This window comes from Mustela nivalis (assembly GCF_964662115.1).
Source record: "Mustela nivalis genome assembly, chromosome: 9".
Lineage (NCBI taxonomy): Eukaryota > Metazoa > Chordata > Mammalia > Carnivora > Mustelidae > Mustela > Mustela nivalis.
This window is the reverse complement of record NC_139028.1, coordinates 67,892,825-67,919,654: the sequence shown is the minus strand read 5'-3', so window position 1 is coordinate 67,919,654 and position 26,830 is coordinate 67,892,825. Positions and strand designations below refer to the sequence as shown.

At 39.5% G+C, this 26,830-nt stretch overlaps 1 protein-coding gene across 1 annotated transcript; it reads right to left on the bottom strand.

Moving 5' to 3' along the window:
- Positions 1-6,981: 6,981 nt before the first annotated feature.
- On the bottom strand, positions 6,982-7,923 carry LOC309840177 (olfactory receptor 52E5; the record flags this gene model as incomplete). Its single annotated transcript, XM_082682251.1, has 1 exon — positions 6,982-7,923. One exon carries the CDS (start codon positions 7,921-7,923, stop codon positions 6,982-6,984), a length of 942 nt encoding a protein of 313 aa, XP_082538377.1.
- Between the last annotated feature and the right edge of the window lie 18,907 nt (positions 7,924-26,830).

The window sequence follows — 26,830 nt, the reverse complement described above, 5'->3', positions numbered from 1 at the left end:
AATGGATTTAGTTAGCAAACATGCCTGAGTCTCTCTCCTGTCTCTGGTCGCTGGTAGCTGAATGACCACTAATCTTTCTGCTCAGTTGTCTAATTTGCAAAGATGAGAATAATAATAACAATTCTTGGGCTGTTTTGACTGTAATCACTCTGAAAGCAGTTTTCCTCTTGGTAATTAACTATGCTAATCCATTCTATGCTCATCACATATCAAGCACTCAGTAACTAATTTTGGTTGAGTAGATAAAGATATTAATAAACGTTATTATTACAAATAGTCCTTGGCCAGTAGTACTAATGCAACATCTTATTAAATATGGAGATAAAGGTAAATATGAATACCTGATCCATGCAGTTTATTTGATATTGATCTTGGATATTACTGATGAAGAGGAAATCACAGAATAATTGTTATATTGCTTTTATCTTTAAATTAATCATTCAAAGCCCCACATTCATAATGAGCAGGAAGTACAGTATCTTCTTCTTAAAGCTACTCACTAACTCTCTGCTAAATGTTGGAGATCCGGGGAGTTTTCATAATACCAAATTGTCAGTCACTTTAAAACACCAAGCGAAGGTTGAGAACGGACTTCATACCAGTATTGCTATACCCTGAGTAGCCACAAGAGGGCAGTGTTGACTCGTAGCTGTGAAGCATTGTTTCCTCTTGGCACCATCTCCAGGCTTTATAGACTCCCTGGCAGCACAGTTTGATCAGTCTCACACCAGGCCTCTGAGGTTACAGCTAGCTCTCATTGCTAATACCTGTTGACTTAGAATTAGCATATCAGGATGACTATGTACTACGAAGCTCCCAAACTCTGCTTTGTCATATGTGGAAAATGTAGTTTTGTTTTCTCAACAATGTCTTTTTTTTTTTTTTAAGATTTTATTTATTTATTTGGCAGACAGAGATCACAAGTAGGCAGAGAGGCAGGCAGAGAGAGGGGGAAGCAGGCTCCCCGCTGAGCAGAGAGCCCGATGTGGGGTTCGATCCCGGGACCCTGAGATCATGACCCCGAGCCGAAGGCAGAGGCTTCACCCACTGAGCCACCCAGGCACCCCGCTCCAGACTTAATTTTTGCTCTCTCTGGATACTGAGTCTTGATTTAAATTGTCATTGATCCTAAATGGCAATGTTCAATGTAGTTTTCAGTTCAAAATGCACAGATCTCATTCTCAAAAGGCTGTGTTTTTTATGCAGATTTCTCATTCTAATGTGATAACAAGCAAACCAAAGAGTGAGGTGAGCGGCTAGTGGTTAGCCTCTCTCTGCCTCATTCTCGTTTTTAATACACCTGCTTCCAGTACAATTACACCATGGTCTGTCATGCTAACAAAATCACTCCACAGATTTTCTTATTAAACTGATGAAATATCTGTACTCTTACCAATTTGAAATGACTTTAGTTTATACTACTTCATTCTATCAACAAGACATGTTCAAAGACTGTATTAAGAGGATTTATTTATTTATTTATTTTTGGTTATAAGAACTTCATGGCAAGGTTGTGTCTGCCCCTTAAGATCTGGCTTTTTGGATAACTGTTCACCTATCTCCTTTATCTGTATGAGGACTTACCCCAACACCTGTCTTAGAACCATTGTGCCCAGTTTCTTGAGCCACCTGCACTGGGCTTGACAATTCTCTGAGGAACTGTCATCCTCTTAACCTGTCTCCTAAGGACCAAATTGAGAGCGAACCTCAAGTACATGTCATGTCTGTTCTTATACTTAGGGCTCTACTACTTGAAATGAAAGATGCATTGTAGGCACTGTTGGTTAATTCTTCTCTTAGTCACTTCAATTTCATAAGCAAGGGATGTTTGCTGAGCCCCCTGATATTCCAGAAGCTATGCTCATCACTCTGAAGGATGACAAGTGTGCTAGCCCCTACATCCCTTACAAATCCCTAACACCAGCTGTAGTTTCTAGAACCTGTACACCCAGTTTGAGTTAAACGTCTCATAATTATGGTGGCTGTTTGCACTGATCTAGAGAAGTCTAGTGCAGGAATTAAGATCTAAATATGATCAACTAACAGGATTCCTCTTTGAGTCCCTTGTGGATTTGCGCCTGCAAGAAGCATAGCAGAGGTGAAGAAAGTATTCCTAGAGAGACCGACAGAGTGGACCAATTTCTGGGTGATAACACCTGACAATATGTATTCTATTCCTAGGAACTGTGTCCTTTCTATTAGATGTTTTCACAACTAATTTTTCTAATCATCCACACAAAGGCCTTATGAAAATTAATGTTATTCAGCAGGAAGATGTTATAGAAGATGAGACCTTCCATTATCAACAACCTTAAAGATTTAAGGGTCAAGATTGTTCAGGTGGATATGATGAGGGAGCAGAAGGCTAGATGAGGACAAAGTGTAGGCAGACACCCTGCAGCCCCCCTTCCACTCCTGGGTGGGACCTGTGTGACATTCTTCCAGGAATCTCCCAACTTTTTTTTTTTTTTTTTCCCAACTATCTTAATGTTAATACCTTGCTAGAGAGGTAAACAACCTTAACTTGACAATGGCTAGGACTCCATTATCTTGTAGGTTCTCTTTAGCATATAAAAGTTCTTTTGAAACCTCCCTTTTCCTTACTCCCCCCCAACTCTTAAGAGTGTGTAATCAGCCACTCCTCAAGCCCCAGTCCAGTGGCTCCTTTTGCCCATGAGTCCTGTCCCTGTGCTTTACTAAACCACCATTTTGCACCAAAAAAAAAAAAAAAAAAAGAAAGAAAGAAAGAAAAGAAAAGAATAGAAAAGAAAATAAAATTAATGTTATCATGCACAGATACTGGTAATTTGCAGGTGCTCAAAACATTTGAGCTTTCGTATTCATTGTCATTACTATCATTGTTATCAGTATGCAAGGATGTTGAGATTATTGGTATCACTTTAGGTCATCAGTAGTGAAGTTGGCCTTTCCAGCCTCTGAGGGACAGGAGGAAGGTGGTGGTGGATAAACTCTTCCAGCAGCTGTGAGATGGAGGGGAGCCCTGTGAAGAAGTCTTTTGTGGAAAATGACAAATGCTGGGGCTTCTGGGTGGCTCAGTGGGTTAAGCCTCTGCCTTCAGCTCAGGTCATGATCTCAGGGTCCTAGGGTGGAGCCCTGGGCTCTCTGCTCAGCAGGGAGTCTGCTTCCCTCTCTCTCCGCCTGCCTCTCTGCCTACTTGTGATCGCTCTCTCTCTCTCTCTCTCTGTCAAATAAATAAATAAAATATTAAAAAAAAAAAAAAGACAAATGCTGAGTCACACCTATGGCTCTGCTTAAGGAAAGGAGAGCTAAGCTGGAGGGTAATAAGAGCCTCTTCTTGTAGGCAAACAGATGTCATTTTTCTGTTACTGAGTGTAGCTTTGGAAGAGTCTGCCCTGGAGCCCAAGGCAGCCCTGAGCTGCCATTACTCTGAGGAATCCCTGCAGGGTGATGTGCTCATTTTCTGTTCCTCCTCAGAGCTAACTCCCAACTCTGCAACAGCTGTGAAAACTGCCCCTGTGACAGCATGTTATGATGCCATGTCTCTTTGCATACCCACACGGGAGGACCTGAATCTGTGTCCAGTCGTGGTCCAGTCCAGTCCACCCCCAGCTTTTTTTTTTTTTTTTTAACCTTTGGTTACTTTATTTGTTATTTTTTTCTCTGACAAGGACTTTACCTGCACAAGATAAATATGCCTGGAGGTCCTGATCAGGACTGATCCTACAGTCACTGTCACAGAAACTCGTCCGAATGCATTTTTAGAAGAGGCACATTCCATCCAGTTGGCTGCAGTCTCTGCTTCCTGTTAAGCCAGTGTTTCTGTACCAAATATGGTTTCTCCTGCCTACTGTGGTCTTTCAACCAGTGACCTCAGTCCAATAGGTTGTGGACATCAGGGCACATGGCTGTTTGTAAAGCCGGGGTTAATAAGCCCCCAACAGTGCTGACATCCCCTGTGATACCTCCTTTCAGCAAGTGAAAAAAATTCATGCTCCTTTCAGAAGTATCTGAGGGTCTCACACCTGCCCCCTCCTGAAACACAGAGCATCCAGATCACAAATGAAAACCAGAAAACCCTGCAGTTTTTCAGAGGTGGTGAAGCAGCAATGCAAATTTGGCCAAAATGGCAAGCTATATTCTACCATCCTCCTCTCCCTCATCAAGCATGGACAATTTGAGACTCCTAAAATTTCACCCAGCAATGCTTGTTGAGCCCAAATCCATACATAAACTACCACACAAATTAAGCAGAATATCCAAGATTAAAGAGGACTTAAAGAATAAGGCCTTGATCATCACATAAGCAAAGCAACGTGCAGCAGACAGTTAACATTTGGGACTTGGAAGCTGGAAAATCTCATCGCAAATGTCACATGAAACTAACTTGTACCTGAAAAAGCTAGTCATTCTCTGTAAGCTGCTGCTGTAGGGAGCTGGTGTACAGTGAAGGATGCTGCCTCAATTGTCCCTGGTGTGGTCACAAGCCCTCAGACTCAGAACTAACAGGAGCCTCCTGGTCATTAACTCTTGTCTCTCAGCCCCAGACCCAACATCCAGAGATCTGCTTTGGGATGCTGGGACTTGGGACTTGGACTTTGGGACTCTTCTTTGTCAGCTGGTTCCCTTTTAGTTTCCACCCCCAGAGAACAGCAGGAAAAGACTGGAAGCCTAAAGCAGGGCAGGGAATACTTGCTTCTTCCTATCCCTGTCTCGTCAGTACCCCTGAGCAATGACTCTTCACCTGGCGGTGGAGTTTATTGTAGTCCCCAGGATTTGTTGGTTGGTCGGGTTTGAGTTTGATTTAGATTTGGGTTTGGAACTTCCAGGATCCAATCAGCCTCACTGAACTTCTTCTGAGGTATCAACAGCAGCAGGACAGAGTTCCACACCCAGACATTTTAGCCCCACCTCTGAAGGCACCTCCTCTGAGCTCCTGTGACAGCAGTACCAGTTGAAAGCAGCACCCTCCCTAGAGAGCTATGAGACCTAGTCCCATGGGCCTATCTTCAACCTTTTAAGTTAATGACCCAAGTGTATGTTTCTCATTCTTCTTCTGCTTCAGTCCCTGGTAATTACTAAATACATTCCATCTCCATAGATTTGCCAATTTCAGACATTTAAAATTAATTTAAATTTTAATTAATTTTAATTAATTTAAAATTAATTGGAATCATACAGTATATAGCCATTAGACTTTTCACATAGCATAATGTTTCATTCGTTTCATTCGTTTGTAGCCTATATCAGTATTTCATTATGGCTGAAAAATAATTCATTTGTAAGGTTAAACCACAATATGTTTGCCCATTTTTAACTGGGTTGCTTGGTTTTTACTGTTTAGTTGTAAGAGGCTTTATATGCTCCAGGTACTAGAACTTTATCATTTACATTATTTGCAATATTTTCTCATTCTGTGGGTTATTTATTTTTCAGATTTTTATTTAAATTCTAGTTAGCATGTAGTGTAATATTGGCTTCAGGTGTAGAGTTAAGTGATTCTTCACTTAAACAGAACACACAGCGCTCATCATAAGTACTCTCCTTGATGGCCATTACCCATTTGGTGCATCCCCCACCAATCTCCCTCCATCAGCCTTCAGTTTGTTCTCTATAATTAAGAGTCTCTTATAGTTTGCTTCCCTCTCTCTCTTTTTTTTTTCCCTTTCCCTATATTCATTAGTTTGTTTCTTAAATTCCACATAGGAGTGAAATCATATGGTATTTGTCTTTTTCTGATTTATTTTGCTTAGCAGAATACACTTTAGCTCCATCCATGTCATTGCAAATGGCAAGATTCCATTCTTTTTGAAGGCTGAGTAATATTCCATTACAAATCTATATCAATAATGGAATATATATATATATATATATATGGAACACACACACACGCATACACACATACACCACATCTTTTTTATCCATTTATTAATCAGTGAACATTTGGGCTCTTTCCATAATTTGCCTGTTGTTGATAATGATGATATAAATAAACATCAGGGTGCATGTGCCCCTTCAAATCAGTGTTTTTGTGCCTTTGGGTAAGTACCTAGTAATGCAATTGCTGGGTAGGGTAGTTCTATTTTTAACTTTTTGAAGAACATGAAATAATGTTTTCCAGAGTTCTTCCTCAGTTTGCATTCCCACCAATAGTATAAGAGCATCTTAGGTTGGGCCCTCTTAATTCTTTGGGCTTTCTAGTCTCCTGATAGACTCTCTGATCAAGGTAAGGGCTGAGGGTTCTAAAAGGCCCCTAACATTGGGGGTAATATGGAGTTAGCACCCTTACTTCATAATAGTGACTATATATTAGAATTGGGTTTAGTAAGCTAAACCTACATATGGTAGAAGTAACAACTGTGCTAGAAGCACATTTGTTTGTTTCCAAATATTTTCATGTTTTACAATCTGCAAAGATTTTTTTCAACCATTTTTTTTTCACAGTGACAGATTAATATTGCTTTATAGCATTTTATTGGCAAGGATATTGAAGTTCAAAGAGCTCTAAGTGAAACTGTCAGGTAAATCTTCCAAGCAAGGCCAGAGCCTGAATTTAAATGTAGATCTTATGACTCCAAGTTGGTTTCTCTTGCTACTAGATACTGATGAAACCCCAGATCATTTCAAGACATGAACTTCTTCTGACATGTGAATGAAGAGAAACTCCATGTGGAAAGAAGTTATTCAAGGCAGTTACCAGGGCCACACCTTTTTGCAAACCTTTTTCTCCCTTTAGGAATTTTGTAATATCACTGTGGTTTAAATGTGAGTATTATGTTTTGTTTTGTTTTGTATTCTTTTTGTGGCAAAGTAGAGAGAGTTTTAGAAGCTTTGAACTATGGCTTCCAGTAGGTGTACAAATAGGATAAATAGGGGAAGTACAGTGTGATTGGCCTGTGTGGGAGTGCTGGAGTTTTACAAAAATATTTCCACTGTTTACTTCTGCTTTGATCTTATTATTATTTCCCTTAACTGTCGTAGAAAATTCTCCTGGGGCAAATGTCAATAGCCTTGAGGGTTAAGCATCCTTAGTACACGTTCTCTTATCTGTTTTGTCCTGACCCCATAGATAACAGGGTTAAGAGCAGGGGGAACGACCACGTACAGATTGGCCAGAAGAATGTGGATGTAATGAGGGATGTTGTGGCCGAAGCGGTGTGTCATGAAGGAGAAGAGGGCTGGTAGGTAGAAAGCTAACATGACACAGACATGGGAGCCACATGTGCTGAGTGCCTTGAGCCGGGCATCCCAGGAGCGGAGGTGGAAGACTGCTCGGAGGATTTGGACGTAGGAGAACCCAATCACAGAAAGATCAATGTATCCCACTGAAAAAGCAATCAAGCCATAGACAATATTGATCCTAATATTAGCACAAGCCAACTTTGCCAAGCCCATGTGTTCACAGTAGGTGTGCAGGATAACCCGGACACCACAGAAAGGCAATCTCAGGATGAGAAATATGAATGGAGTCACAAACACCAAGGTCCTGACTATGATGACTATGCTCAAAATAGCTATCACCTTACTGGTGAGGATCATGCTATATCTCAGGGGGTTGCAAATGGCAATATAGCGATCTATAGCCATGACCGTCAGCACCACAGACTCCAGGCCAGTACATATATGGATAGTGTACATCTGTGTGATGCAAGCACCAAACCCAATCTCCCTGAGATTGAACCAGAAAATTCCCAGCATCTTGGGGATGGTGGCTGTGGAGAGGCCAATGTCAGTGCAGGCCAACATGGCCAGGAAATAAAACATGGGTTGGTGGAGGCTGTGTTCAGTCTGGATCACAAATAGGATAGTGATGTTCCCTAGGAGCGCTATCAGATACACTGCAAAGAAGGGGAAGCCAATCCAGAGGTGCACATCTTCTAGCCCTGGAATCCCCACCAGAAGGAAGGAGGGAGGGTGGAACTGTGTATTGTTGGAACGCAGCATATTGCTGGGAGTTAGTTATAGACACATTTCTTGCAGGTCTTTTCTTGTTTCCAGAGAGAGACCCTGGCATCTTTCATAGCATGTTGCCTATTTTCTGGAGAAACAGAAAATCCATTCTTTAATTCCATAATATAGCAGAGGAAACCTAGAAAGGCGATATGAGGCACAGTTAAAAAGACACTCTCACTTCAAAGTATTTGTCTGACCTACATAGAAAGTCATGTAGAACATTTCCAAATACAGCAAATTCCTGCATGTCTCCCATCTTTCTTCCCTTCATTCTTTAAGGAAGAACCTGCACATGGCAAATATTTATTATTATTTGTGTCTGTTAATCAGGATATAAAGCATAAACAAGAATGTGTGTGTGTGTGTGTGTGTGTGTGTGTGTGTGTATGCACATGTGTAAAATATCACAGGACTGAGAGTGAGATGGATGGTTCAGGGAAATGATACTTGCAAAGCAGACCTGAAAAATTAAGGAGATGCTATGTAGGAGGGAACCCCATAAATGTGGAGGCCTGGATAGCTGATGTTTGGATCTGAGCTAAGGAATGGAGTTAGCAAGACAGGAAACAACATGTGTTGGAGAGGATGTGGAGAAAGAGGAACCCTCTTCCACTGTTGGTGATGCAAGTTGGTGCAGCCTCTTTGGAGAACAGTGTGGAGATTCCTCAAGAAATTAAAAATAGAACTTCCCTATGACCCTGCCATTGCACTCCTAGCTATTTACCCCAAAGATACAGATGTAGTGAAAAGAAGGGCCATCTGTACCCCAATGTTTATAGCAGCAATGGCCACAGTCGCCAAACTGTGGAAAGAACCAAGATGCCCTTCAAGGGACGAATGGATAAGGAAGATATGGTCCATATACACTATGGAGTATTATGCCTCCATCAGAAAGGATGAATACCCAACTTTTGTAGCAACACGGACGGGACTGGAAGAGATTATGCTGAGTGAAATAAGTCAAGCAGAGAGAGTCAATTATCATATGGTTTCACTTATTTGTGGAGCATAACAAAAAGCATGGAGGACATGGGGAGTTAGAGAGAAGGCGGTTGGGGTAAATTGGAAGGGGAGGTGAATCATGAGAGACTATGGACTCTGAAAAACAATCTGAGGGATTTGAAGTGGCAGGAGGGTGGGAGGTCAGGGTACCAGGTGGTGGGTATTATAGAGGGCATGGATTGCATGGAGCACTGGGTGTGGTGAAAAAATAATGATACTGTTATGCTGAAAGTAAATAAATTTAAAAAAAAATTAAAAAAAGAAATATAGACACATTGAGAGACTATTATGTGATTCTAGAGAAGTAATACCCCTCCTAGAACTACCAAGTCTTATCACTCACTGGGTTGTATTACATTCCCATTCCTGAACAGTTTAACACTGGTTGTTCCCAGAAATTTTAAAGGGTCTTTGTGGCTTTTAAACTTCTTTTCTGCCTTCTTCACACTATATTATATTGATGGATAATCCTTCATGCAGCCTGGATAGTTATGATATGTCTATCTTTCCTAAAGTTAGAGCAATACCAAGGCCAGATACTTGCCTCAATTTGGGAACAGTGTAGGTTATATTAAGGCTACAGCTAGTTTCCCTGATACAGTGATGGAAGCTAATGTTTTGAAGTTGGCAGCGGGCTTGTTTACTATAAGAGTGGAATCCATCTGGTGTGCCATGTGGTTGAGTCAGGTTGTAACTGGCCCTGTGCCATGGACGTAATCTATAACATGGTAGATCCTGTGGGATTATCAGATGTGTGCAACCATTAGAAACTGTGCTGTTACTGGATATATTCTATGGGGTACGCTGCGCCTTGGGTGGGATACCTACAGGGCCTGGGCTTGTTGCATGTAGGCAGTGCTACATCTAAGGCAGTGCTGCATGTTTTGCCTTGGTATTTTTTTTTTTTTTTTTGAGTGCAATGGGTTCTAATATGGTGGTACCAATTTTAAAGAAATAAAGTTCTCGTGACATGGCCTCTTGAAAGGGCTCAAGAACTGCTGTGGATATGTCATTTGGATTGGCATTTGCTCATTGCATGTCTAATTTAAAAAAATAATAATGTACTGTGGAGTTGCTTCCAAAGATGTGCTACAATTCTGCTGAAGGAGGGAAAATGTGTTATGAGGTGTTCACCCCCTTGGTTGTGTTAGTCCAGTTTTTTCCTTCTAATGGGGTCTGATCCCATGGAAGTCAGTACGCACACCATTCACCCCCCTCCAATGACACTTAACTAGATTCACCTGTCTATGCCCCTCTACTCCCTGTCTGATATTTCATCTGTCAGAGAATTAATGTCATTTTGCATTCTAATAAGAAGAAAAATAACTCAGGTTGTTAGGAAGAAAAATGTCTGGCCAACATTATACACCAAGTACTTGCTCAGGGCTTTGCAAGTATTATTTTCTATAAAGGTTAAAACAGGTCCAAGATTGGTACCACTATTGTCCCCACTTAAAGAGGAGGCAAATGAAGCTCAGGCCAAGGTATTAAAAATTACATCCAAATCATACATTGTATGTTAATTAAAAAGTAACTATATCCGAATCAATAATTGCTTCTATTAGTCATCAACTTTTAAAATATGTAAATTGGGAATGACAACACCTATCATGTGGGCTGTTCTGAGAATTCAAAGTTGTAGACATGTGTCACCCCTACTCCGCCCTGCATAGATTCTACATAAATGTCAGCACTGAGGAGGAAGAGGTGGAGAAGGAGAAATATTTCCTGAGACCACCATTTTCTATGCTTCTTGCCACTTCCTGCCATTAATTTCCTATTACTTCTCATGCAATGTATTTCTTATTTCTATTAACATGTAACATCTTTCCAATTACAAATATTAGAAAATTTTGAATAAGTTTTTATTCATTCTAAGTACTTCTAACTAATTATTAAGCCCTGCTGCTTCTGTTTTTGAAATTTATACATATTTGTATTTCTTTAATTAATCTATTTATTTGTTAGAGAGAGCATGAGCAGGGGAAAGCTGCAGGCAGAAGGAGAAGCAGACTTCTCACCTAGCTGGGACCCTAATGAGGGACTTTATCCCAGGACCCTGGGATCATGACCTGAGCCAAAGGCAGACACTTAACTGACTGAGCCACCCAGGTGTCCCTACATATTTATATTTCTATATACATTTTTATTCCTATTTTCTCACTATTCTTATTTTTTTCAAGATACCTTGATTGACCAACATTGTGAAACTGATCTATTACTAATTGTCTTACTTGGTTTTTCAGTTTTTGTGTTTCCTCCCATGTGATGCTTTTAGAGGACGAACCACAAATACCAATATGATAATCATACCACTAAATGTGGAATGCAATTAGTATTAGTTAAAAATATTTAATTCCTCCATGGCTATTTTGAAAATTAAAGAAAAATAGAGGTTATATATCACAATAGTATTAATTAGGAAACTATAGAGAAAATTTCATTGGTACAAAACTTAAACTACAGGGCTAACTGATTTAATCTATCAGTGAAATAGGAAGGAATAAGGAATATTTACCATAAGAATGCAATGGGAAACAATTAGTGAAAGGAGCAAACTCGTGCTTAAGTTTAATTTTATGTATTCACTGGTTCCTGTGACATAAACACGGGTCTTTGGGACATGCAGCTTCTAACCAAATGATTGTTATTTCTAACCTTAAGACCATTAGCTTGTTTTAGAAATTATGTTTTCTAAAATGTTGTCTCTGGAGAATTATATTGTTCACTTATAGTTTTAAACTCCTTGTTTAGGGATTTGAATTTATTTACTAACATTGTCATAATTAGCCAATTATCTCATAATGACTTAAATGTTCTTATCATAATTAAGCTGAACAACTGAAAAATTGTGTAGGTTCTCCTGTGAATGAAGAAAATAATTTCTAGACTTAAAGTATAAGCTAGCTTCTCTTTTTTAGTGAATGCACAAATAAAATAAAAATACTATTTTTATCAGAGTCATTATCATAAGCAAGTGAAATCTCTGTCCTCTAGGGACATAAACTATGACCTATAAGCCAGTTCTGACCCAGCACCTGTATTTGTAAATAAAGTTTTTTTTTTTTTTTCAGAACATGAGCATTCCCATTAATTTGCATGTTTTCTATGGTTGTTTCCACTGTACAATCTCAGAACTGAGCAGTTGTGATCAAGACCTCTGGCCAGCAAAGCTAAAAATTTGTATTCTCTCTCCCTTTAGAGAAAGTTTGCCATCTCTGATCTATAAGAATAAAACCAGAAATAATGCCCTCTGTGAAAAAAGTCAATTATTTTATAAAATGGCACCAAAGACTCTTAAACATCAACTATTACCTACCCATGTAGTCTTCTTACCTCCATGCCTCAGTCAAACTGAACTTCAGATTTTTTGCATAGTTTCATTTCCATGTTATTCTTCTTATTTCTCCTGATGAGGAAATCTTCCCTACCAGCTCCAGTCAGCAAAATATTTCTTAGCCCAGATTTAATGACATACCATCCAGAGAGCCTTCCCCAACTGGTTTATTTCAGGATTATTCTTTTTGGTATTTTTCCAGAGGTCTATTTATCTGTCATGTTAATTATCACTGATTATCAGTGGTTCTTAAGTTATGTCCCTAGGCCAGAAGTATTGGCATCATCTGATAATTTGTTATAAATGCAAATTCTTAGACACTACTCCAGATTCACTAAACCAATAACTCTGGGTGTGGGGCCCAATAAATGCTAATAAACCCTTCAGGTGATTCTGATGCTTGCTCTAGCCTGGAAAACTGGTAGATATCTACTACTGTAATTTCCTTGGGGTCAAAACCAATGTTAGATTTATCTCCATGGTATCATGATACATGATATAATGATAGGCAGTGATCATTAATTAATAGAAGGCACTAATTAGCAAATGAAAGTTGAGTAGAAATAACAATCTTTCTTATTATTATATATAGTGTCTCAAATTGAATTCTGTTGATAGAGGTATAGCATGGTGTGCAGAAGGAGGCTTGAGTTCTTTAGGGAAATATATTTGTAAACAAGTCAGTAAGGTAAGATTAATTCAAAGAAGAAATTGACCTTTCATGAGGTTGCATCTGATACCTCCAGTGATACAATGGAAGCTCTAGATGAATGGATCAAGAAGATGTGGTATATATACACAATGGAATACTATGCAGCCATCAAAAGAAATGAAATCTTGCCATTTGCGACAACATGGATGGAACTGGAGCGTATCATGCTTAACGAAATAAGTCAAGCGGAGAAAGACAACTATCATATGATCTCCCTGATATGAGGAAGTGTTGATGCAACATGGGGGCTTAAGTGGGTACGAGAAGAGTAAATGAAAGAAGATGGGATTGGGAGGGAGACAAACCATAAGTGACTCTTAATCTCACATTGGAATAGCCCTTCTAAGTTAACCCACAATGAGGCAAGGAAGCCAGTTATTTGTATTCCTGTGGTATCTAGTCACTTGCCATAGGCTACCCTGTGTGATGGGGCACAACTTTGAATGAGGTAGTTCCTTCCAGGAAGGAGTACAGATGTGAACTCTCAGCATCTGATATTTCCAGCAGCTGAAGGATGGGGGATAGGCCTTCAAAAGCAGATCTCAGAGGGATACCATAGTATATACTACAGATGGCTTTGTGCCTTTATTCTCCCTTGGCCTTATCTTATACTTTAGCCTCGGGAAACTTAGTCTTTTCTTACTTATTTTTCTGCATTTGAACTTCAAATCTCACTTTGTCTTTTTTCTCCACTACAAATGTTCTCTCTTTTCTATGGTTGGGATAAAACTTTAATTTGCCGTTGGCTGTGGGTTGGTGGAAACTGGAGCGGGAGACAAACCATGAGAGACTGTGGACTCTGAGAAGCAAACTGAGGGTTTTGGAGGGGAGAGGGAATTGGGGGTAGGGTGAGCCCGGTGGCGGGTATTATGAAGGGCATGTATTGCACTGGGTATGGTGCATAAACAATTAATTTTGGAACACTGAAATTAAATTAAATTAAATTAAATTTTTAAAAACTTGCTACTGTCTGTGGCTTGGAATAAAATTCATGTTTATCCCTCATTCAACAAAAAAATCCTTTGGTGATGCACTAGAAATAATGTTCACTCCCCAATGAAGCATGTATACGGATACACACACACACACACAGAGTTTAGTATATTGCAGTAAAGCTTTCAAATTTTAGTCCATTGCAAGTAACTACTGTTTGAGAATGCATGCTCTTTTTTTTTTTTTTTTTTTTTTTTTTCTGGACTTGAGACTGCATCTCATGCAGACCTTATAACTCCATTGCCTGGAGACAAGAAATAACTAAAGATAGTTAACTGGTTGTGGCATGGCTACAACCAGGGAGTGATAAATTCTTCATCTATTAACATCCTTCTCATCTTCATGGAATCTTCTCTCTTAGTTTTTTTTTTTTGTTGTTGTTGTTGTTATTCTCTTATACATTCAACTACACATCCCCTCAGCCATCTCTTACCAAAATGACTAGGAGGAGGAATGCCCAACAGAGGAAGAATTCAGAGACTGTGTCCTCTCCATCAGAGCTATTGGATATGGACATAAACAGAATGTCAGAAAGGGAATTCAGGCTAACAATTATCCAGGCAATGGCTAGGCTGGAGAAAACCATTAATGACAAAATGAAATTGATTAAGGCAAAAGTAAAAGCTACCAGGGAAGATGTTAACAATGCTATCAATGCGTTCTAATCTAATCTAAATTCTCTAGCAGCTAGGGTAACTGAGGCAGAAGGTAAAATTAGTAATCTAGAGGACAAGCTGATAGAGAAAAAGGATCAGAAGGAGGCCTGGAACAAGCAGCTTAGAAGCCATGAAAATAGAATTAGGGAAATAAATGATGCTTTGAAACATTTTGACATCAGAATTATTGGAATTGCTGAGGAGGAGGAGAAAGAAAGAAGACTAGAGGATATAGTTGAACAAATTCTCCATGAAAATTTTCCCAATCTGGGGAATGGAACCAGCGTTCATATCCTAGAGGCAGAAAGGTCTGTCCCCAAGATCATAGGATCTAGAAAGACCTTGAGACACCTGATTGTGAAAATGATGAATCATAATTTTAGACAGGAATCTTGAAAGCAGCTAGGGGGGAAAGAGTCTATACATACGGAGGAAGAACCATCAGAATAACGTCAGACCTGTCCACAGGAACCTGGTAAGCCAGAAAGGCCTGGAAAGATGTATTCAGGGTGCTAAATGAAAAGAACATGCAGCCAAGAATACTTTATCCAGCAAGACTGACATTCAAAATGGATGGAGAGATAAAGAGCTTCCAAGAATGGCAAGGTTTAAAAGAGTATGTGACCACCAAGCTGGCACTACAATAAATATTAAGAGGGTTTCTATAAAAGAAGAAAGAACCCAAGAGTGTCATTGAACTGAAATTTATGGAGACAATCTATAGAAACAAGGACTTCACAGTAAACACGATGTCAAAAAATATGTATCTCTTGATAATCACTCTCAAAGTGAGTAGCCTAAAAGTTCCCATAAAATAGCACAGCGTTACAGATTGGATAAAACAACAAGACTATTTTGGCATTTAAAACACTTCTTCCTTCTGTTTTCATTCTAACTCTCATAATACTCTTTGAAATGTACTTGCTCCCATCTTCCTTCATTTTTCCTTTAAGCAGTATTTTGTCCTTGTCTGTAGGGTCTACTCACCTAGGTGCCTCCTAAGGATGATTCCATGAATTTTTCTAACTGCAAGTGCTACATCTTTTCCTGGTGATTCTCAAAAATCTGTTTCTACAAGATTTCTTTCCAAATTCTCTATATATCTCCATTTACTTTACAAGATGTCTCTCCCACATATAACTGAGGCCCATCTTATCCAACAAGCTCTGTAGTAATGGTCACCTCTATTCTGAAATCTTTTCTGCTCCTTTTCCTCAATTTTGGGTAATGGTGCTATATACCTGTTATCCCAGGCAAGAGATCTTGGAGACATCCTTTTCTTTTCTCTCATGTTTCAAATTCAGTCATCAATTTCTGACAATTCTCCATTTGAACATGATTAACTATAACTGGACAAATATGAGGTGCCTAGTATTAGTGCTTAAAGTACTAGGTGACCCAACCCAAATCCCGGCCCTGCTTTCATGGGTCATGTAGTCTGATGGGAGAGACCAACGTTAATCATTTAAATAAGTGAAAAGTAACAATTGGGCTCAAAGAAGAGTCACTGAGCACTGCGAGGTTATCTAAACAGGACAGGGTTCATAAGGAATGTTTTCCTGAGGAAGCATTAACTCGATTGATAGCTGAAGGCTAAGAATCCAGTAATTGTAAGTGGAAGAGAGGAATAAGTGGAGAAAAATATTTCTAGTCAATGGGAAAGGTGGTACAAAAAATGAGGAGTGATGGGATCCTGTAGGCCCTTGTGGTTAATTTCACGTTTTTCTCTCTGTCCTAGAAACAATGAGAAGAAACTGTAGGATTATAAAGTGTAGTGTAACATGATTTGCATTTAAAAAAATCACTTTGGTTCACTGTCAAAAATGTATTATTAAAGGGTGCTTGGGTGATTTGGTCGGCTAAGTGGCTGCCTTCAGCTATGGTCATGATCCCAGGGTCCTGGGATCAAGCCCTGCATTGTGCTCCCTGCTAAGTGAAAAGCGGCTTCACCCTCCCCCTCTACCTGCAGCTCTGCCTACTTGTGCTCTCTCTGTCTCTGTCAAATAAATAAATAATACCTTTTAAAAAATGTATTATTAAAGGAAGCAAGTGCATTTGTAGTCAGGTCAGTTAGAAGTTTATCGCAGACATCCAGGTTAGGGATGATGTTAGTGATGAAGATAGATTGTAGTAGGTCAACTTTATAACTGTTAATAGGGTTAGCCTTCAGAAACAGCTGTCAAATTTATTTTTCCTCCCCTTTACAACAACTGAGTAGAGTAAAACTTCCGTAATCTTCTGTCTTACTTTTTGCATATTTCATCCCTCTTCACCAAAGTCTCTCGGCATTTTTCCTTTTGAAAAACATGTATCTAATTAATATAATTCTGTTAATAAAATGTGACTATTAATAAATGTGACTGTTAATAAAGTGTAAGTAGTGATTCACATCCTAAGAGAAGGGAACAAGGGGCTCTGTGCAAGACTAGGGGAAAGGGATTGAGGACTCATACACAGTTTGAGATGTCCTCCATTAACTCCTCATGCATGGCACTTAGGATGAGCAGGGGTATGGAGGTTATTGCACCTAGCTGGGTTTGTTGTACCATTCTTAAAATAAAAGATTAAGCTTATGTATCAAGGTTCTAAAATTTTACAGATTGTTATATGCTCTAATAACTTCTCCCAATCATTTGTTTTTTACCTTCTATATTTAATATCGTTGGCAAACTTATCACTACTACCACCCTCTGCCTTCATCCATTATATAAGTTCCCAGTTCTGAGTCCCTTAGTTCATTTTGAAATTATTTATAGAGTGCTTACTATCCACCAAGCATTGCTCCAGATGTGGGCATGCAGTAGGGATTGAGTTGAATTCCCCAATTTCATGGAGCTTAAATTCTAGTAATGCCAGAATTTTGCTTCTTGGTTTATACAAGGTTTCTGCTGTTGTAGTTTTCCTTCCATTTTTCTTAAACCAGTATTTATAGGGAAACTTTCCAAAATGTGCTTTGGTATTCTAAATATACTATGGATTCAGAATGTTCCTGGTCAACAATCTTATTGTTACTGCCAAAAATTATTATCTGTTTAGGTCATTGCCTCTACTGTAACCATTATCATTGCTTATGCAGTCACCCTCCCCTTTTGGGTGCTTAATAATTTTTCTGTTTAATGAGAACTTCCATGTATATTTTCTAAGTTTATCTTCAGAGTAACTCTGGGGCACTGTCTTCCTCTCTCTTTCTGAACTTCTCTCTTTTTTCTTTCAGATACTCAACTTTCTGGTAAACTGTTGGGACTGAAACCAGAAACCAGGGACTGGCTTCTATTCTTTGTTGCAGAATTAAATAACTTCTGTATCAGGTTCCCAGGCTTCCCTTCTTTCAATCTGTCTGTTCTGCTTTCTTGGATATGCTGTAACCTCTTCCCACTAGGATCCCTGTTCCCAGTGTAGGAGGTTCACCTCTGAGATGACAAAATACAAGGATGTAGGGAAGGGAAGATTTCATTTGGGCCAGGTAATGAGACTTGCCATTGGCATCCCTTCATGTTTGTACATGACATTCTTTGTTAAATGTTTGTACTTATATATCGGTTCTTGGGTTCACTGATGTCCTTCTGTCATTTAGCCCTGTGAGTATTTTGCTGTGTATTTTTCTGTGAGTCACTAAAATGCAGTTATGAATCCAAGTTGTTCTTTACACAACTCCTCTATCTTTTGCTGCACCACTTGGAGATGGCTCCAACTACAAAGACTGGCTGAGCCACCAGATCTCCCTTGTCCCATGGGCCACTTCTGTTACTGCCACTGTGAACCCAGCTCAAATAGTGACTTACTCACCTACCTCTGCCCAGCATCTGAGAAATCGTTTACCAAGAACTGGATACCACAGACTGCAAACTGCTTGTGACAGAGTTCCCAATAGCCAGGGTCAAAGATTTATATAAGAACCTAGTCCTCTGGGAAGAACCTCTCACAGTGGTCCATGTCCCTGGACCTGGAGTATGGGACGGAAAATTTCCATATCCCTGTGGGTAGAGCTCTATGTTTTTGTTTTTGTTTTTTAATTTATTTTCAGCATAACAGTATTCATTGTTTTTGCACCACACCCAGTGCTCCATGCAATATGTGCCCTCTATAATACCCACCACCTGGCTTTCCCAAACTACCCCCCCCCACAGTTCAAAACCCTCAGGTTGTTTTTCAGCGTCCATAGTATCTCATGTTTCATCTCCCCTTCCCATTTCCCTCAACTCCCTTCTCCTCTCCTTCTCCCTATGTCCTCCATGTTCTTTGTTATGCTCCACAAATAAGTGAAACCATATGATAATTGACTCTCTCTCCTTGACTTATTTCACTCAGCATAATCTCTTCCAGTCCTGTCCATGTTGATACAAAAGTTGGGTATTCATCTTTTCTGATGGAGGTATAATACTCCATAGTGTATATGGATCACATCTTCCTTATCCATTCATCTGTTGAATGGCAAGTTGGTTCTTTCCACAGTTTGGTGACTGTAGCCATTGCTGCTAGGAACATTGGGGTACAGATGAACCTTCTTTTCACTACATCTCTATCTTTGGGGTAAATACCCAGTAGTGCAATGGCAGGGTCATAGGGAAGCTCTCTTTTTAATTTCTTGAGAAATCTCCACGCTGTTCTCCAAAGTGGCTGCACCAACTTGCATTCCCACCAACAGTGTAAGTAAGAGTTTTCCCCATTCTCCACATCCCCTCCAACACATGTTGTTTTCTGTCTTGCTAATTTTGGCCATTCTAACTGGTGTAAGGTGGTATCTCAATGTGGTATTAATTTGAACCTCCCTAGGGGCGCCTGGGTGGCTCAGTGGGTTAAGCCGCTGCCCTCGGCTCAGGTCATGATCTCAGAATCCTGGGATCGAGTCCCACATCGGGCTCTCTGCTCAGCCGAGAGCCTGCTTCCCTCTCTCTCTCTGCCTGCCTCTCCATCTACTTGTGATTTCTCTCTGTCAAATAAATAAATAAAATATTTAAAAAAAAAATTGAACCTCCCTGATGGCTAGTGATGATGAACATTTCTCATGTGTCTGATAGCCATTTGTATGTCTTCATTGGAGAAGTGTCTGTTCATATCTTCTGCCCATTTTTTGATATGATTGTATGCTTTGTGTGTGCTGAGTTTGAGGAGTTCTTTATAGACCCTGGATATCAACCTTTGGTCTGTATTGTCATTTGCAAATACCTTCTCCTATTCCGTGGGTTGGCTCTTTGTTTTATTGACTGTTTCCTCTGCTGTGCAGAAGCTTTTGATCTTGGTGAAGTCCCAAAAGTTCAATTTTTTGCTTTTGTTTCCTTTGCCTTTGGAGACATATCTTGAAAGAAGTTGCTGTGGCTGATATAGAAGAGATTACTGCCTATGTTCTCCTCTAGGATTCTGATGGATTCCTGTCTCACATTGAGGTCTTTTATCCATTTTGAGTTTATCTTTGTGTATGGTGTAAGAGAATGGTCGAGTTTTATTCTTCTACATATAGCTGTCCAGTTATCCTAGCATCATTTCTTGAAGAGACTGTCTTTTTTCCACTGTATATTTTTTCCCATTTTGTCCAGATTATTTGACCATAGAGTTGAGGGTACATATCTGGTCTCTCTACTCTGCTCCACTGGTCTATGAGTCTGTTTTTATGCCAGTACCATGATGTCTTGGTGATCACAGCTTTGTAGTAAAGCTTGAAACTAGGTAACGTGATGCCCCCAGTTTTATTTTTGTTTTTCAACATTTCCTTAGAGATTCGGGGTCTCCTCTGATTCCATAAAAATTTTTGGATTATTTGCTCCATATCTTTGAAAAATACTGGTGGAATTTTGATTGGAATGGCATTAAAAGTATAGATTGCTCTAGGCAGTATAGACATTTTTTTAATCTTTTTTAATTTATTTTTTATTTTCAGCATAACAGTATTCATTATTTTTGCACCACACCCAGTGCTCCATGCAATCCATGCCCTCTATAATACTCACCACCTGTTACCCCGACCTCCCACCCCCCGTCCCTTCAAAACCCTCAGATTGTTTTTCAGAGTCCAAAGTCTCTCATGGTTCACCTCCCCTTCCAATTTCCCCCAACTCCCTTCTCCTCTCTAACTCCCCATGTCCTCCATGCTATTTGTTATGCTCCACAAATAAGTGAAACCATATGATAATTGACTCTCTCTGCACTCCTGGTTATTTACCCCAAAGATACAGATGTAGTGAAAAGAAGGACCATCTGTACCCCAATGTTTGCAACAGCAATGGCCACGGTCGCCAAACTGTGGAGAGAACCAAGATGCCCTTCAACAGACGAATGGATAAGGAAGATATGGTCCATATACACTATGGAGTATTATGCCTCCATCAGAAAGGACGAATACCCAACTTTTGTAGCAACATGGATGGGACTGGAGGAGATTATAGACATTTTAACAATGTTCATTCTGCCGATCCAAGAGCATGGAATGGTCTTCCCTCTTTTTGTGTCTTCTTCAATTTCTTTCAAGAGTGTTCTATAGTTCCTCGAGTATAGATCCTTTAACACTTTGGTTAGGTTTATTCCCAGGTATCTTATGGTTTTTGGTGCTATAGTAAATGGAATTGATTCTCTAATTACCCTTTCTGTATTTTCATTGTTAGTGTATAAGAAAGCCACTGATTTCTGTACATTGACTTTGTATCCTGCCATGTTACTGAATAGCCATATGAGTTCTAGTAGTTTGGGGGTGGAGTCTTTGGGTTTTCCATATAAAGAAGAGAGAGAGTTTGACTTCTTCATTGCCAATTTGGATACCTTTTATTTCTCTTTGTTGTCTGATTGCTGTTTCTAGGACTTCTAATACTATGTTGAACAAGAGTGGTGAGAGTGGGCATCCTTGTTATGTTCCTGATCTCAATGGGATCTCAAGCGTTTTCCCATTGAGGATGATATTTGCTGTGGATGCCCACTGAAGAAGTCAAACTCTCTCTCTTCAAAGATATGATTCTTTATATGAAAAACCCAAAAGACTCAACCCTCAAACTACTAGAACTCATATGGCTATTCAGTAACATGGCAGGATACAAAGTCAATGTACAGAAATCAGTGGCTTTCTTATACACTAACAATGAAAATACAGAAAGGGGATGAGAGAATCAATTCCATTTACTATAGCACCAACAACCATAAGATACCTGGGAATTAACCTAACCAAAGAAGTAAGGGATCTGTACTCGAGGAACAACAGAACACTCATGAAAGAAATTGAAGAAGATACAGAAAGATGGAAGACCATTCCATGCTCTTGGACTGGCAGAATGAACATTGTTAAAATGTCTATACTGCCTAGAGAAATCTATACTTTTAATGCTATTCCAATCAAAATTCCACTGGTATTTTTCAAAGAGCTGGAACAAATGATCCAAAAATTTGTATGGAATCAGAAGAGACCTCGAATATCTAAGGAAATGTTGAAAACAAAAATAAAACGGGGGCATCACGTTACCTGATTTCAAGCTTTACTACAAAGCTGTAATCACCAAGACATCATGGTACTGGCATAAAAACAAACACATAGACAGAGTAGAGAGCCCAGATATGGACCCTCAACTCTATGGTCAAATAATCTTCGACAAAGCAGGAAAAAATATACAGTGGAAAAAAGACAGTCTCTTCAAGAAATGATGCTGGGAAAACTGTACAGCTATATGTAGATGAATGAAACTTGACCATTCTCTTACACCGTACACAAAGATAAACTCAAAATGGATAAAAGACCTCAATGTGAGACAGGAATCCATCAGAATCCTAGAGGAGAACATAGGCAGTAATCTCTTCTATATCAGCCACAGCAACTTCTTTCAAGATATGTCTCCAAAGGCAAAGGAAACAAAAGCAAAAAATTGAACTTTTGGGACTTCACCAAGACCAAAAGCTTCTGCACAGCAGAGGAAACAGTCAACAATACAGAGCCAACCCACTGAATGGCAGAAGATATTTGCAAATGACAGTACAGACAAAAGGTTGATATCCAGGACCTATAATGAACTCCTCAAACTCAACACACACAAAACATACAATCATATCAAAGAATGGGCAGAAGATATGAACAGACAGTTCTCCAATGAAGATATACAAATGGCTATCAGACACATGAAAAAATGGCTATCATCATCACTAGCCATCAGGGAGGTTCAAATTAAAATCACATTGAGATACCACCTTACACCATTTAGAATGGCCAAAATTAGCAAGACAGGATTCAACATGCTTGGAGAGGATGTGGAGAAAGAGGAACCCTCTTACATTCTTTGTGGAAATGCAAGTTGGTGCAGCCTGTTTGGAGAATGGTGTGGAGATTCCTCAAGAAATTAAACTTAGAACTTCCCTATGACTCTGCCATTGCACTCCTTGGTATTTACCCCAACGATACAGATGTAGTGAAAAGAAGGGCCATCTGTACCCCGATGTTCATAGCAGCAATGGCCACGGTCGCCAAACTGTGGAAAGAACCAAGATGCCCTTCAACGGACAAATGGATGAGGAAGATGTGGTCCATATACACTATGGAGTATTATGCCTCCATCAGAAAGGACGAATACCCAACTTTTGTATCAACATGGACAGGACTGGAAGAGATTATGCTGAGTGAAATAAGTCAAGCAGAGAGAGTCAATTATCATATGGTTTCACTTATTTGTGGAGCATAACAAATAGCATGGAGGACAAGGGGAGATGGAGAGGAGAAGGGAGTTGAGGGAAATTCGAAGGGGAGGTGAACCGTGAGAGACTATTGACTCTGAAAAACAATCTGAGAGTTTTGAAGTTGTGGGGTTGGAGGTTGGGGGAACCAAGTGGTGGGTATTAGAGAGGGCACGGATTGCATGGAGCACTGGGTGTGGTGCAAAAACAATGAATACTGTTACACTGAAAAGAAATTAAAAAAATAAAAAATAAAAATTCAGAATGAAATTTAAAAAAGAAAATCATATGCAGGGACTACCCTACATTGTATGTAGTGCCTGGACAAATATCTTTGTGGGTTTCCTGAATATATTAACAGTTCGACCACAAATGTATTCTAATAATCATGGATCTATTTGATATTAATAATTTATCAGTGAAGATTTAGGATAATGGGTATAGAATTAATTATATACTTGTAGTTTTCCAATCATTGCACATAAAGATTCTTTGTAGTTTCCAGGTAATTTCTTCTTTCTCTTTGGTTCCATGAGCTATCTTTTTTTTTTTTTTTTTAATTGTCAAATAGGCCATGTCTTGCTGTTTCATATCTCCTGCCACAGAGAGAAGGTACTAACACTGTTATCACTTATAATGCCATGTTTTTCATAACAACGTAGATTATCTTGCCTCTAGCATTTCCAAATTCCATTTATTTAATGCTGATTGCACCATTACTCAAGATGCTGCATCATACATTGTACTTCTAATGAAGAGCAGCTTCCAATGACTCTTTTTAAAGTTCTAGATCGTGATCTTTTTCAATTCTTATCACATTGCTCCCTTTCACACAGTGTCACCAGCTTGGAGTATAGGTGAGGCACATGGGAAGAATGAGAAGAGCACTTCCTTTCATACAATGAATGCACCTACCTCATCAGACATTACTTAACATTAACTCAGGAAAGCATGTCATCATATCAGTTGGAGATAAAATAAGACATAGATTGAAAGTACCTGGTGACATCATTGTCAAACAGTGGTCTCAAAAGCCACTGGAGTAGGTAGATGCAACCACCTCTGGAGGAATACCTGATGAGTGGTGTGGAGCTTGTGGAGGGGGTGGGATGATCAGTCTAGTTACCAGTGCAAGGGTGGGGGAGGCACTAAGGTAGGCGATATCTGCTGCTCCCACTGCCATGCTTGGGTGCTATAGCTATGAGGCAGCAGGATAAGTTGAACACAGATGGGTGGGAGTCAGTGAGTAGCTTTAACATGTAGCTCAAGCCTAAGGTTCAGGAGAGGACCATTGGTTAAATCAGAGGCCTGAACTCCTATGTCTGACATAAGTGATGAGTGAGTGTCATGTCCAATCAATATGGCAGCACTATTGTGCTGGCTCCATCTCATGAACTTCCATGAGAGAAAAAACTTTTTTCTAGAAAAATCTTACCTGCTCATCACCAAGCCACTCTACTGAAACCAAGTCTGAGCCATGAGATCTCAGGACAACCCCAAAGATGTGGGTCACAGAGCTCCTTAGGGCAAATGACTGATTTCACAAGCTGGTGAGTATAGGAAAAGGAGAGTCATAGAATTCTCTAAAGAAGAGAATTCAGGTCTGGGTCCAAATGTGCTTTGTCTAGGCTCAGGGCAGCCTGCCCAAACAGTATTGCTGTTCCTAGCTAGTCCCATGTACCAGAAGCAGACTTAGAAAATTCTGAGGAAGCTTCTCCAAAGCAGAGAGGTGCCCTGGGAAGGGAACATAAGACAGGGCTTCTGCTGAGTGAGGTCTAAATATTGTGCTCATGATCCATCTCAGGGCCAGCATTATTGTGAACCCCAACCCACACTGTGTACACTATTACTTTTATACTGAATTTCCCCAATATCAAATATAGATTTAACCAGAAAGTTACTTTAACATGCCTTTCATATGATTGACAGAAGAAAAAGCTCTGTCTTTAGTGAGCTTATATGTGGTACAGATATGGATGAGCAGGAAACTGACCAATCTTTATCACTCACCACCGATGAACCACACGGGTGAGGACTGTACCAATTTCAGTCACTCTGTTAACTTTTCTACTTGCTCCTGCACTTAGAGTTTCTGTAGTCACCTATTTCTTTTTATTTTTTTTAAAGATTTTTATTTATTTATTTGACAGACTGAGATCAGAAGTAGGCAGAGAGGCAGGCAGAGAGAGAGAGGGGGAAGCAAGCTCCCTGCTGAGCAGAGAGCCCGATGCGGGGCTCGATCCCAGGACTCTGGGATCATGACCTGAGCTGAAGGCAGCGGCTTAACCCATTGAGCCACCCAGGCACCCCTGTAGTCACCTCTCTCTAATCACCAATACCAATCCTAGGATACTTGCTCTCTCTCCCACTTTCCTAGATATCTCCACATGGAACCAATAGTGGAGCCTCGCATACATACACACATAAAATGTATTCAGCTTAATTGTCTTAAAAGGCCAAGAGTTTGTGGCCAAAGAGATATGTATATATCAGTGATATACTCTTGTTACATCAAAATGATGCTAAAAGTACATTTATTTTATGTATACAAGTTCTTGCTTTTCTTTGGACCTTGGTTTTCTTGTTTGTAAAATAAAAGAGAAAGATTAGGAGAATTTTAATGACTTTCCAACATTAAAATACTTTGTTCCCACAAAATTTTAGGGCCATGAGATAGGCTAAAAAAAAAAAAACCCTAAAAAAACAAACAAACCACTTATTCATGCTCCCATGATGAAGGAAATTTCATAGGGTGCTATAGAATGTAAGAATTTTGCTTTGCCAGTGTCAAATCTCAGGCCAAGAGCTGGCCAGATTCAGAGAAATTGACCAACTTAAAGAAACTGAAATAGGTATTGTTGCTTTCCTTGTATTCTTGCCTATAACTGCATGATTTTCTGATATTCCTGATATGCTTTTGAGTATTTCACTTATTGTCATGAAAAACTAGAGAATGGTTCTAAAACAGAGGATATGATGGAAACTTCTGATTTCTTAGGAAGAGTGTCATGGTCAGTCACAAATTAAAGCTCAGTGCTCCTTTGATCTAGTTTGAAGCAAACCACATTCTTTAACTATAGCTGGAGTTTAGAAATGGAACTATGCATAGGAAATATACAGGATTAATATATTATACTGAGATTGTTCTGAACTTGATATCAAGACTGCCTTTGTGCTTAACCAAGGAATGATTCTGATTTCTATTTCCAAATTTTCTGAAATCTTTTATATCTAAAGGTAAATGATACAACATACAAGATAAATATTAGGTAGAATTCAATTGGAACTAGACACAGAACATATACAATTATTGATATCTAACATGACTTAGTGTCAAGTGAGAAAATATCATCTATCCTTGATCCTAAGCTGTAGTCTCGCACATTCTTCAAGTCACAGATACTTAGTTTACTGGAGAAACAGTGACAATGAGATAGAAAGAGATAAAGAGAGAGGGAGAGAAGGCAGGAGGAAGAGGGAGGGAGAAAGAGTAAGGGAGAGAGGGAGGAAGGGATGGAGATGGAAGGAATCAGATTAGAAAGAAGAAAGGGAGCAAGAATG